The sequence below is a fragment of the Pagrus major genome, chromosome 12, assembly GCF_040436345.1.
Source record: "Pagrus major chromosome 12, Pma_NU_1.0".
In the NCBI taxonomy this organism is placed as follows: Eukaryota; Metazoa; Chordata; class Actinopteri; order Spariformes; family Sparidae; genus Pagrus; species Pagrus major.
Genome location: NC_133226.1, coordinates 13,914,724 through 13,929,398, shown reverse-complemented (window position 1 = coordinate 13,929,398; position 14,675 = coordinate 13,914,724). Strand labels below are relative to the sequence as shown.

General features: G+C 41.6%; 1 protein-coding gene across 2 annotated transcripts in view; it reads right to left on the bottom strand.

Moving 5' to 3' along the window:
- Window positions 1-14,675, bottom strand: part of strbp (spermatid perinuclear RNA binding protein) — an 80,706-nt gene that overhangs the window by 20,429 nt on the left and 45,602 nt on the right. For both annotated transcript variants that reach the window (XM_073477382.1, XM_073477381.1), the window contains exons 3-5: window positions 11,811-11,990; window positions 2,741-3,006; window positions 1,786-1,954 (exon numbers count right to left, since the gene is read on the bottom strand). In XM_073477382.1, coding sequence (XP_073333483.1) covers window positions 1,786-1,954; window positions 2,741-3,006; window positions 11,811-11,813 — 438 coding nt within the window. In that variant the 5' untranslated portion in view covers window positions 11,814-11,990. The remainder of the gene's footprint in view (window positions 1-1,785; window positions 1,955-2,740; window positions 3,007-11,810; window positions 11,991-14,675) is intronic.

Here is a 14,675-nt window from a genome sequence, read left to right as displayed (position 1 = left end):
ACACCATAACATCCATATATTGATCACACGCATGAAAAAAAGACAAATACAAAATACAAAATAAAGAAAAGTGACTGAGAATTATGCCTCATCTCTCATTAGACAGAGATTATCTAATGACCTTAATATTCTAATACAAGTTAATTACAGTAGGCCTAATCAGCACAGATTAATTTATTTTATTTTATTTTATTATAAATAATATAAAACTGTGACATAATGTGATACAGTACATGAACAGGGTGCTGTGACATGATTGTGAAAGAAAATCATGAAACATAATGTTAGGATGTGAATTGTTTCTCAGCAGCACGTTTGTGGAATTGTCTTTCTGTATGTACACTGTGATTCTTCATTCTGGAGGAATCAATTACCGCTGAGCTCTGTGGTCAGGACTACGAGGGACTGATGATAATGAATTCATGTCAGTACACACAGCGGCAACATTACTCACTCGACACACACATTTATTTAATACACACCTACACGTACGAACAACCTACAGACACTTCAACAAATGACAATTTACCCCCACAGGCAGAAGTAGAAACAGGTACACACGGACTCATGAAAACATTTAAAGTCATGACAGACTATAAATATTGAATCAACAGAAGATGTGTACTAAAACACAACATATACAGTGTGTAACTGTTACTGTTGTACATGCTCTTGCTCTATTTTCTAGTGGACTATCTTTTTGTGTATTTACGTTGCTGGGCATTATTACATTAAATGAAGAGTAGAGCAAGGGTTGGGGTTAGGTACAATATCTGGCAGTTACAGTTAGGGTTATAAGTTTCCAGAAAATTAATGCAATGTCCTCCTAAGTGACATAAACAAGTGTGTGTTTGCGTGTGAGTTTCCAATTCTGCCTATGTGAACAGTGAGACGCAGAGGGCCTATCTACATCCCATTTGGCTCTGATGAGAAAATCAGAATATCTGGTCACTGGGCCGAGACACGAGATTACTTCCCTGCCCACACACACACGTTCCTGTCGTTCTCTCTCTCACACCACTTAACTGCTAAAGAGAACAAGCAGAGAGGAGGCACAGGGGCAGATTTATTCATTGAGTAATCTCTGCACTAGCCGGACAGGTTGGCAGGGTTTTACCATGTTTATAGTTAAAGCTAAATACTTTAAACAGATCTTTAGTGAATGCAAAAACGTACCTGACTGCTGCAATATATATCGAACAAATTATTTAAGGCTTTTACAAGGAGGGCTGAAAAGGTAGATTGTTTTCCCTAGATCAAATATTCCTCAGTTATACAAGCAAACAAGCCCAAGAGCTGAAGTCACAGCATTTTGTGTGCACTGTTCTGTTCTGTTTTGTTTCCTGTGTGTATGAACATCAGGAGCTTAATTTCTGCCACCATGACTTGTTAATGAGGAAACATGACACAGAGGTAGTGACGAGAGCATTAATCACACGTCTCATACATACTAAAACACCTCTCGACTTCTCACTTGACATTCGCATCGCTGTCTATGCCAACACTCGCGGCGCTTCTCCCTACACTTACACATCAACTTATACACACGCACGTAGCAGTGAGAGCTGGCAAATTTAGGCAGGAACACTCATAAAATGTGGAAGCTTATCCAAATAGCTTGATTTCTGACAACGGAGAGGACTGTGCAATAAAAATAGAACCTTTTGAATTGAATTTGGCAGACTATGAAGGTTTGATCTCAGTCTAGAGTGTAAATGTGTGTGTATGTGTGAGACAAAACCAAAGAAAGAGACCAAGAAGCAGTGTTATGTGTGTGTCTCTTACCTCAATCTGTGTGGGTAAATTGTGACAGACAGTGTCCAGCAGTGTCTGTGTGGGTTTGTCTCTACACATCAGCACGAGCTCCAGGTCCATGTCGCCTTTGATCAGGAGGCCTTTAGCCACCAGGCCGATCCTCATCACTCCACACAGCACGCCGCCACTGCTGGACTCTCTGTTTAAGAGGAAAAAGAAAACGTTTGGTAACGTTCACATCTTATGTGGTCTTGAACTATGAGGGGAAAACTCACTTCAATGTACAGCTGAAAAATTAAAATGGTACAACATCTCTTTTATTATTAAAAATCAATGTTTGGCTCTCAGAGACTTCTTGATGCATAGATATTGATCATTCTGTGCCCAGTCTCGTGTCTAATAAATCACTCTTGACCCAAAAGGTCCAGTTCAATTTTGTCAGTGTCATACCATTTTTTAATACGTATCAGTATTTTATGTATTCTGCATCAGATTAACAGAGTAAGTTACAAGGTGCCAGTTAGGATTGCAAAATAAGATCAGACAAGGCAATTCAAGACCTTAATGAGAAGTAGTGAACCCTTAATAAAAAGATTCATGGAGATAGCCGAGCGTGGAGACCGTGCTCTGAGATTGTCAAGTGGTTTTAAGTCAATTTCCTCTGAATCTAATTCTCTGCAAGAAAGCGAGTAAGCGTATTTCCCCAAAACGTTGATCTATTCCCAGTGGTGGAATGTAACTAAGTACATTCAGCAGAGCACTTTGCTTGAGTACAAAATTGAGATATTTGTACTTTACTTGAGTCTTTTCTTTTCATGCTACTTTCGACTTCTACTCAACTACATCTCAGAGGGAAAGATTGTACCTTTCATTCACTACATTTATCTGACAGCTTTAGTTACTCGTTACTTTGCAAATTAAGATTTCTGCACAAAAACAACAAAATCATTTGTTGCAGCTCTACAATACCTCACTCCAACCCTACCTGTAGCCGTCACTTGAATCCTCAGTTTCATCGCTGGGCTCTTCACCAGGATCGTCCTCCTCTGTGCTGTCTGCTGGTTGGCTGTCAGCGGCCTGGCTGTGGGCGTCGCTGCTGCTCTTATCCAGCCAGTCAGAGACATGTTTGAGGGCGCACTCGACGGTGGACACCAGTGTCTGAACGGCTTCCAGCTCCTGAGAGGAGGGGTAGATTGTGGAGTGTTTCGCCATGACATGGCGGTCATCGTTACTGAAGGAACGGAAGGACCTCTGGAAGAGAAAGAAGGGCAAGAAATAACCGAGTTAAAAAACACAATACAATCTTTGTGTACAGATAGGGAACAACTGGAGAGAGGTTTTCAACAACAGATTGAGCTTTAATCCATCAAATCGGTCTTTTCACACACCCAAAATAAAATAAAAATGGCACACACACACACACACGTTTGCACAAACTGGACATTTGTCTTTTTTATGGGAAAGAAACCAATTCTTAACTCAATGACAGCTCCCATTTAATGGCACCGACCCTGACACACATGCACATACAGTACATACACACACAGCGATCATCCTCGCCACCTGTCCTAATTCAATCAGATACTCCAGCCTTGGAAATTTATGTCAGCTCTTGTGTCCTTCTTACTCTCTGGGACATATGAGGAGGAAAACCATGGAAGAAGGAGATCAGACAGGAGACATCAGACAGGGGCAGCGCAGAGGAGAGTAAAGGACAGATAATAGAAGGGGCATGCTAGAGAAGCCAAGAAAGAAGAGAATAGAGGACAGCAGAGGAGGGCTACGGGAACAATACAGAACCTTTAAAAGGAGACAGGACAATAAATGGTTGTAGGAGCGGAGGCTGAACTAAAAGATAAATGGAAAAGTAGAGGGATGAAGGAGAGGAGCAGGTGTAACGGAGCCTTTTGTGATCCGTGCTCTTACATTAATACCACCCAGATGTGTCCCTGAGCTTGTGAGCACATATGAAAAGACCTTATACATTGCATGTCAGCTGTTTACATCTATTTAGGTGCCACAGCATTTCAGTGGGTGGTTGTGAAATGGAAAACATTGACGATTAGGTTTAAGTAATATAATTTAAATGTAAAACTGACACGTCGGGTAACTTACGTGGCAATGCATGGAACAGATGATGGGATAACCCTCAGCATAATGATACTAAAAGTGCATTATAATCTATTATCAAAGCAGCAACACTCATAATGTAAACACTCTGGGGCAACTGTATAATGAACAACAGACATACCCTTACAACAGCCTAATTAATATTCTATAATGCTTGTCGTAGCACATTATTTCATAATACTTCCTCAGTGTTTATCTGGCTAGCAGCAACACCACTTCTGCTGCACTTCTAATTTGAAGTCTCTTTTCTATCTGGCATTACTTTTGTGTTATAATGCAGCTTTGATGTCTTTAGTTTTCTTTTTAGCAGGCTCTAAACTGTAGTTCAGCTTTGCTTTGTCTGGCCTTTTATCTCTTTCTTCACTTTCTCACTTTGTCTCTCTCGTTCTCTTTCCACTCCAGTTTTATTTTTTTCAGAAATATAAAGATATAATATCTGTCAAAACAATAAGGTATTGTTTACAGCATCACTTGGTAGCCTGACTCTGAAGATGGGGTTCACTTTTAATCATTAGAGGTTATCACAGCCTCCTGAGCCTGAGGTTCAACACGAGGAGGCTGCTCTCAACAAGCTGCTTATCTCCAAGACCCACATTTCCCTTTATTCACTACACACAACTACTCAAAGAGAACCACACACCGGGCATGCTAACTGCCACACACACACACACACTCAGAGGAGAGATGACCTTTTCTGAGTAGTATGGATAGCGTAGCTTGGGTGCTACTCCCAACCTACTTGAAATCCAAGGACCAACAGCACATTTGCACACACACACACACACACACACACACACACACACACACACACACACACACACACACACACACACACACACACACACACACACACACACACACACACACACACACACACACACACACACACACACACACACACACACACACACAATTCATCCCATTCCTAATTGAACTGGTGACATTCTCTTTCACCAGTGAGTGAGATAAAGCCATTAACAGAATGGAGGACAAGCACTACACAATAACTGCAGCCTTGCAGCCTGTGTAGCTCACAGTGTGGCATGAACATTTGGCAGGGTTACACACTCTGTTCCCACCGGGGCTGCGATCCTGCAACACGTTGGCAAGACAGACCGGAGTGACATGGAGAGAATTTAGATACCCTGAAAAAATACGTAAGTAAGTGGTAGTAAAATATCCTATTTGATTTCTTAACATCATTATGCCTTATTTTGATCAGCATGACATTCATGGCTTTGTTTGACATTTTCAGGCAATCAATGTTTTTACTTGGACGGTTGGATAAATTAATTTTTCTAAATGAAAAATTAATAGTCAGATTAATAGGTAGTAAAAATCAGTGAAAAATCACAGCACTGTCTCATTATCGAGCTATAATTTATTTTAACTTATGTTTTAAATTTTAAATTCTGGTTTAGGCAAAAAGTACTGCATGAGAAAAGGTGATAACTGGGTGTATCGGTGTGTGTGTTCACCTACGTGCACGTCTACAAAACTGTGCGCATCTTTCTACTTGCGTGCCTTCTCAGAACAGTGTTTAACAGACCAACAGTCGCAGATTTTATGAGCCGTTGCTAATGGGAGCTTCTGCAGCTATAAACCACATTGCGATGAGTGTCTGTGTTTCTGTGTGTGTAGGCGTGTGTGTGTGTCTGGGGGTACCACTCGACCATGTGGGAGTTGTTGCCCAGCCGCTCTGATCACCGTGTAAATCAGGGCAGTTAAGGTGGACTCACTGACAGGAATCGACCTCCCAGGCCAGCGTGTGTCCAGATAATGTTGCAGACATTTAGACAAGATGATCTGATATGTGAGCTACAGTAGCCAAGACAGGAACTGATGCATTTCATGGGTTACACAAAAATCTGAGAGAGAGGGTGAGTGAAAATTTCATGGTAAGTCTAAAAACTAGATGTTCAACCCTGCTTTTGATATCGTTCTCAAGTCTGATGATAAAAAATGCTGCTTTAATGCTGCAAGTGCTCTGTGTTGGAACAGCTCATGTTGCTCCTATGACTTCTTCACAGCATGATTATACACACAATCTGTACAAAGGCCAACACTCAATCTGTTAGGGATAACTCCTTGGTTGTCCTTGAATCCACCCTAACCATCACATAACCTTGAGGTCAATTGCACAATGTGTCCTTCTGTCCAAGTGTGCTTGTGTGAGTGTGTGACTGTATCAGTGAGGGCAAAATAAATCATAAATGATGGTTAAGTCACAAAGGATCCTGATGCCTATGGCAACCCCAGTGTCACTGACACAAAATTACACTGTGTCCAATTTCAGCATATTGACCTTAAGCTGATCCTTGGCACTGAAAATGAAGTTCAGGTGTCTTGTGGGGCCAAAGTAAATGCTGTTATGTCTCCACATTGAATATGTAATGCTCAAATTAATTTTTGATATCATAGACAAAAAGCTGTAGTAAATTAAACATGGCAACAAGTCTACAACAAAGTGTGCCAGGGCGAGAACGCAAGCAGTTAAGACCATCAGATAGGTTGTAAACAAGCCAACAGCATAACATAATATCTGAACCACTTTGTTTGAGGCTAAAATGGAAAGTGATACTCAGTAATCATCACACTGCTCAGGTTCCCAAAATAAAATAACTTGGAGACTGTAATATTGTCATTAAACAATGGCCAAATGTATGAAAACAACACAACACCAGAGTTGTTACCTAAAGCCCCTTTAATGTTATAGCAGGGATGGTCCTCAAGACTCATTTTCCTGAAATTTAAATGGAAGTTTAGGCTCCTCTAAAAGACAAAAACTCTTTTAAAACTTTTCGAAAACAGCCAAAAATATGGCATAATTTAATCTTTACATTCCCTTGAAATTGTGCAGATATTATAGAGACAATTTAAACTGTTAATTATATTTGCTGATAACAAAATTGTAATTTGAATGCCTGTGAAATGTATGACTTTATGCCTTGCATTATGATCAATGCAGACTATACTACAAAACATTAACACTTTCTGAATAATGGAGTTTAAGCATACGTTTACTATTTAGCTCCAAGGAATTATTTCACCACAGCTCAGTCTTCTGTAACTTTGTGAAGAGCTAAATATAAATAATACAGATTTGAAAAAATCTTAAGAAGGAAGCAAAAATCTGTTCCCTGTGATTCTTCTTGCGCTACCAAGGAATCAGAAACACCTCATGCAAATGTGCAACCGTTAAATCCCAGCTGTCTGCAAACCACCAGCCACCACACACCATGCACTGTGTGCCTGTGTGTGCTATACCATCATATGCCTTTGTTGCATAGTGCTTTTAGACCACACACTTACCAATTACACTCCATTTCATGCTCCAGTGAGGCCAACCGGCTGGCAGGCCCATGTTACGTAACCACATTACACAGCATTTACAACTCGGTGTGTACTTGACTAATGTGCACACACACCGACACAAGAAAACCTCATACATAAAAAAAATACAACAACTGTGTTAATACACACACTAAACATGGAAATCATGAGTGACATAAGCACATAAAATCCTTACAATCAATTACACAGCGTCACACACACACATACACAGCCATTACTTCCATCACTTCCATCCATCACCCCCAGTCTGTCCTTAATGCCCTTAAGTCAAACCATTTCAGTTCAAGGTGCTGTGGTTAGACACACACACTTTCAGGAGCGGCTGCTTCACTTTAGAAGCAGAAGCAGAGCCCAATGCCTTTCCTCTCCACCGCTGCCCGTCTCCTCTTGTGTCTCTGTGGCCATCTACTATAAATTACATGAGCCACTGCCAAGAAGACTCACTGGAACAATATCAGCTGTGATTGGAGAGACACTCTATACCTGGTCTTTGTTACAGACGTTCTCCTTTTCTATTGCCCATTATTTTTAGAGCACCTTTTAGGAACATTGTTCTGTGTGTGTGGGTGCTGAGGCAGTGGGCCTGAGGAGGTGTTTGTGTGCTCTTATTTTCAATAAGTCAAGCGCCTAAAGTGCCTGCTGAGAGCACACACTACAAGGTGTTGTAAAGAGAGAATAAGGGATGAGGGAGAGAAGAGGAGAGAGTAAACAAACAAGGAGAGATCGACAGAAGGAGGTGCAGGGAGAAAAAGGCAAACTGGATTTTAATATTTTTGAGCCAGAGCAGCAGAAACAAAGGTTTGTTTGTAATAAAGCCGACAGCACAGGCCAAAACACCCTCAAAGTAAAAGGATACCAAAACCCAGAAAAACAAATCACCGCCCATAAATATCAAGCAAAACAGTTTCACAAGTGGTGTCGCACCTCTTTAGTCCGACACGAAACCGAGAGGAGAAGGAGAAAAGAAAATTCTAAAACTTCAAAAACCCGTCACAAAATAGGCTTAGAGTGATGGGACAAGCAACACACACACACACACCCGCGCACGCACACACACACACACACACACACACACACACACACACACACACACACACACACACACACACACACAAATAAAAAATAAAAAAACTCAGTGCTGTCTCTGTAACATCCAGCAGCCTCAGGGAGATTGCATTAAAAATTCATTCTGTGATTTATCTGCACTCTGTTTGGCAGGCCGGCCCACCACACTATCCTCTTTTATTGTGAGCTCTCTCTCTCTCTCCCTCTCTCTCTCTCTCTCGCTGTCTTTCAAATTACCAAATACGCGCAGGCAAACACACATACACAAAGACACACGCTCATGCAAACGATAGCAGGGTACACATACATCAAGGCAAAAAAAACATTCATGGCAGCACTGTTTAGCAGCTCAACAATAGTGCTGTGTCAGACCTCTAAATTGTCCCAATAAATGTAAGATGAAATAAGTAAAAAAATATCAGGACATGTCATCACTGTCTGCTAAGGTCTAGCGATGCACTGATTGCAATATTCTTGTTTTGTTATGATTTTTTTAAAAGTCTGACCTGCCCATTCTGATTTTCTTTCTAATTATGATAAACAACATTTTGTTACCTTTTTTAATGGAAAATTTAACTGTATTTTCATAATAAAACAATGACTATTTAATAACAAAAAAAAGCAATTTTAATGACCCTTTTACTGAAATATGCATAAGAATAAGCATTTAAGCATCGTATACTCGTATATTCTGGGCTCTTCTCGTGAAAGGTAAAAGGAAAGGGGAAGGCGTCTGTCTGACATGTGAGCCGAATAAAAAGTTTGCTGCTCTGGCTCAAACAACGGATCCTTATCCTCAAAGTAAATGATGCAAGTAAAATCCAAGTAAATGCGTAATTCATAACCTTCAGTGACAATGTTTTACTTTCTTAAATGAAAACAGGCACAAGAGATCACAACACATCCTGTCTTCACCTTGAGTAACGTCCCTGTCTCTGACTCCACTCCTGCAGTGAAACACACAGGCAGCAGAAAGGAGAGGAAACGAGTGCGCATGTTTTGTGTAAATAACATGAAACATTTAGTGCCTTTCTTTCAGTTCGGGCTGACGGTCCCATCGAGGGAGCGGGTGGCATATCAGATATATCTTATTCTGGTCCCTGGCCAGTCGATCGGTGAATTTATACTAGTCTTGCATAGCCAGACCTATCACCACAGCCATGTGTCAGCGCTGGATAAGATGGACCTGGAGAGGTCTGGCTGCACCAGTCCTCATTGGTATAGGAGGATAAAATGCTTCGGCTTGTTTGCATGTCTTTAAACCAATAACAATTGTCTTGGGCGGTGTTTAGGTCTAGTGGACAGTACCTCTGCATAATAGTGTTGGGGAAACTTGGTTTATAAGTGGGGAGGTGAGCCTGGCATGAAAATGGCTACATCCTCACAAAAGAAAAGGTAACAGCGGTTAGCTTGTTTTACGATCGCGTTGTTAGCGTTAATCTAATTGGCGTTGGAATAAGTTGCCAATTTTAGCGTGTTGGATGCTAGCTTGGAGGCTGTTGTTGTTTCACGCAGCGATAAGGATTTGTAAAAAGTACACACAGATAGCGGAAGGAAGGAGGGAATGGGCGTCCAGTGACAGGCTTTATACCAACTGTCTACATCGGGTAAGTTGGACGAAATTGCTACTAAACTCCCAGCCTGACTTGTTCCAGCAGGGCGTCACCAAACAAGCCTCCTCAAACTACACTACCCTTTGCACTAAAGAAAGAGATTTTTTGTCTGTGCCCTTTGCTCCCTTTAATGTGTCTGCATTGTTTAAAAGGTTTCTGGCCTGCCTATAAAATATTATGACCGGGCCTGCTAAAAGCAGATGAGCTGACATTATGCTGTTTCTGGGCATACCATTATGATATTGAGTATGAACATGTCAATATGATTGAAATACCAGAACACATTAAAATAAACATAAAATGATGTCATATGGAAGAGCAGGAAAATGTTCTATTAAAATCTGCTTTCCTGTTTCCACCAAAGCTTTTAAAACCGTACTGATTTTATTTTGTTTTTAAGCAATTTCGTCATGTCTTCTCCTAATTGTACGTCAAAAATGCTGTAAAAGATGGGAGCTTTTCACAGAAGTTGTTAAAACTTTCCGCTTGGCAACTTCTGCAGCGTCTCCCCCGGAAATCGAGCAGTGAACTAATGATGACACTTACAAGGAACGAGCTATAATACATGCTGGACAGCTACAAAATCATCAACCAGAAATGTGTGTGTGTGTGTGTGTAGTAGGCGCAAAAATGGGGGATTGACGAGGTAAACAAACACAGTGGGCATGTGTATTCATTAAAAGCAGAGAGCTCTAAGGAAAGTCGATAAAGAAGCTGTTTGGTGTATTGTGCGGTTTACGCGGTGGTACCCTCGCCAAGGTCACCCGCAGTATTTGCTGCATCATCATAACTCAAGACTAATCACAATCACACACATACACACACACACTAGTCTCATTACCCTTGGTTATTTATGAGCTCAACCATGTGCCCTCTTCTGCAGAGTCCAACCTCAGCACCTTCAGCACCATCTTGTTTTCTCTCAATCATTCATCTTCCTCCTCCCTGCCCCCTTCCCTATCCTCTTTCCTCCTCCTTTCTCGACTCTCTTCATTTTTGCACCCATTTTTCCTCCTTCCTCCTCTTGTGCTGCTTTTTAAATAATTCATCTTCTTCTCTGCTCCCCCCCCTCGAGGGAAAAGCTCCCACTGTCACAGGCCAAGACCATTAATCAATCCCTCGTCTCTCTCGCTCTCCACCTCTACCTCTCTCAGCTCTTAACCTCCCTCCTTTTCCCCGTTACCCCGCTCTACACTTCTCTTTTTGCTTTCCACAGGCTTTGCGCTTTTCATCCCTCGTGTTTCTGTCCATCATTTATGTTTTTTACAGTCTTATCTGCCCCCACTTGTCATTCTCTCCCTCCGCTGCTCGCTTTGATCTCTCGAGCCGCCCTCTCCTCCTCCTGAACAGCGCAGTAGTTCGTTTTTCTGCGTCTTCTTCCTCTCGTGACACACCTCTTCCACATAAACACAGGAAGGATGTATCACATTAATGCCATATATAATTACTAGTTCAAACTATAGGAATGTAAGCATATGGCAGGGATGCTTTTCACAAGAAATGAACCAAATGTACGGTGAATATTAATTAAATGACTGTTCTTTTTTCTCTCTCTTTCTCTTAATCACCACTCTCCTTCTTTTCACAACCTCCTCCGATGTCCGTCTTCTTCCTTTCTTTTCTTTATCTTCTTAACCTCCTCTGCCTCTTTCATTCTCCTGTCTTCTCCTCTTTCTCCAATGTATAGTTCCCCCCTTTCCTCTCTAAAAAACACAAAGCTACAGACTCCTGTCCACACTAGCTCTTATCGGGTATCTCTCTTTGAAACACACACTCTGTTGTCATGTCTAGAACCAGTTATCAGATTGAACTCTTACACCCTCCAGTCTGGAGAGTATAATCCTTACTCCCGCACAAACACACAGCTCCTACAAACAGAAAGTGCTGCATTACCATGCCTGCAGGAGGAGTGGTCGCACGTTTCCTTCCTTCTGACGCCCGCTTCTGGAGCTGCTGGGCGGCGTGATGGGGTGCAGAAGCAAGGTTACCGGTCAGGATGTTGCTGTCGTGCCGTTTCCGCTCCTCATGTGCTCCTCTGTCACTCTGGCCACCACTCTATGAGAGGTTGTACTTCTAAGAGATGAAGAGGAGACAGAAAGAGAGAAGAAAAGGTTGATTAACAACAACAGGGGGAAGTGTCAAGGGCAAATCTTTGAGATAAAAAATACAAAAAAAGGAAGGAAAAAAGCCAGCAGCATGATCACCACCTAACAAGCTGCAGTCCATGTCTGACCTTGAGTAATAATCTGACAAAATAGCTGATCAACCCATGTGGACATCGACATGTGAACACACAAGCACACACACAGGCCTTCATTCATTTTTCATGAGCTGGCAGGGGTCTGAGGGAGTGGGATGCAATACAAACTTGTGCTTGTTTTCATACACTGGGTTACACACTTACTGTAAGCTACACTACTCACCCTCCTCCATTCACACACATATAGACACACACACAAACCTTAGCAATCATGGATGCATGGTGACATTTTCAACCACTTTATCGATGAAGCAGTGACGAAAGAAGCAACAAAAATGCCTGAAATAATAAATTCTGCTTTACTCTAAAATACTGTTATTTACCAAAGAGCACTTCCGACTCACCCCATGACGAACAGTAGAGAAAGGGGATTGACAAAACTCATAGCTGGACTTAAAATTACAGTGTTTAGTGCTTGGACCACTGTGTTACAGAGTGCTCCTTTCAATACAATGTGAGACAGTAATGGTTCTAACCTTATCTCTTCCTGGCTTTTATTCCCTCCACTGAACAAAAAACAGACGTGAAATAATACTGGAAAAAAAAAAGATTACACAGTAAAAGAAAATCTATACCAGTAAACCAATTTACTTTTGTGGTTTTCTGTGCATCTTAAAAAAGTCAAATCATTTTAACCGACTTCAGAAAAAGCTCCTTGTACTTCTTCGTTTAGCTCATCTTCAGGCTCCGTAAAGTAAACATGTATACATGTGGTGTTGCAGTAAAAACACAGGCCAGTTTTATCAGTGCGGAGCGAGCCGAGGTGAACAGATACACAACGTTCCTATTCACAACACCAAATGTCAACAGTATCACCACTGACAGTACACAGACGCATCTGGTCACGCTCAAACCAGAGCAATGACATTTATAGAGCTGTGTGTGTCTGTGTGTGTTCACACCAGAGTGTATAAGATGACTTCTCAAAGGTCTTCCACATTCAGGGGTCGGCTGTTCAAGCAGGTGTGGGAGAAAATGCATTCGCAGTGTTGAATTTATTGAATGAGAGGTGACAAAATGTTTGCATTAGAGCCCAACTGATATACTGATTAGCCGATATTACAGGCCGATTTTGGCCTATCCCCATGTGCCAAACACCGGTTAATCTAAACAAAGCAGCAACTAACAAATAATCAGTTTGCATTATTGATAAAATCTGCCAATTATTTTCTCAATTATCTAACTAGTTGTTTTGTCTATAAAATGTCAGAAAATAAGAAAAACTGTCCCATCAGATTTTGCACAGTTCGCTGTGATTTCGTCAAATTTCTTACTTTGCCCACACAACAGTCCAAAACCCCAAAATATTTAGCAAACAATGATACAAAACAAAAAACAAACAGCTAATCCTTACTTACTACTTAGCTTACTACTCCCCTTTTTGCTTGAGAAATTATTAAAACGATTAAACGGTTATCAAATTATAGTAGTAGAAATATAACGATATGGTGCCAGAGCCTCATTACTGCATTGCAAAACCCCCAAAAAACAAAAACATAATCCGACAAATTACACTGAACAGGGTCTACACTGATATAGACATTAGTGTAGTCCACTATAGACACCAGCCTGTATCTTTCTGCTACCTGATAAATAAACAGTGTCTCTAATGTGTAGAGTATCTCATCACCTTGGGACCACATACATCCAGGCTTCTATCTGGATGCTGTCAGTGGGGACAGAAAAGATAAACACAGATGTGATTGTAAGTCTCTACTGGAGTAGACCTGTTGGGGGATTGACTGGTGGTGATCTCAGTGAAAGCTCAAATCAAATCAATGTTATTTATATGGCCCAAAATCACAATCACATTGCCTCAATGGGCTTTACAAACTGTACAGTGAATGACATCCTCTGTCTTTAGAGCCTCGATTCGAGTGAGGAAAAACTTGCCATATTGAGAAAAAAAACCTTTTAACAGGAGGGGGGAAAAAATGAAAAAAAAAAAACTTCAGGAAGAGCCACAGAGTTGAGATCCCTCTCCCAGGACGGACAGACATGCAATAGATGTTGCATGTACAGATCAGAACAACAAAATCACAATTTACAAATTGCATTGACAGAATATCTGGATCAGCTCAGCTGGGATCCGGAGAGAGTTGGACAGATGCACAGTAGAGAGAGAGAAGACAGAAAAAATAGACAGAATGGGAAATGAGGATGAACAGGAGCAGACAGGACAAGGAGAGTGGGCAGAGGAGGCAAAGAGCGAAACTATAGGGAGAATACAAAGTGGTGCAAGGGGACAGAGGGGAGTCGGATGAACAGCAAGCGCAGATATTGAGCTGGACCCTCGGGCAAACAGACTTCACCAGAGGCTGCTCCTCATTTTCTCTCCAGCTCTCCTGCTCTAAGCCTCTGGCAGCTGGCCTGCCACACTGACGATTACCTCTTCAACACACCTGGCAGCGACAGCGTCTGTGCCTATGCTCTCGTGTTTTGCCAGTTACCTTACAGCCAACACTCCTTGCCTGGTGGGGGTGGGGGTGGGGGGGCTC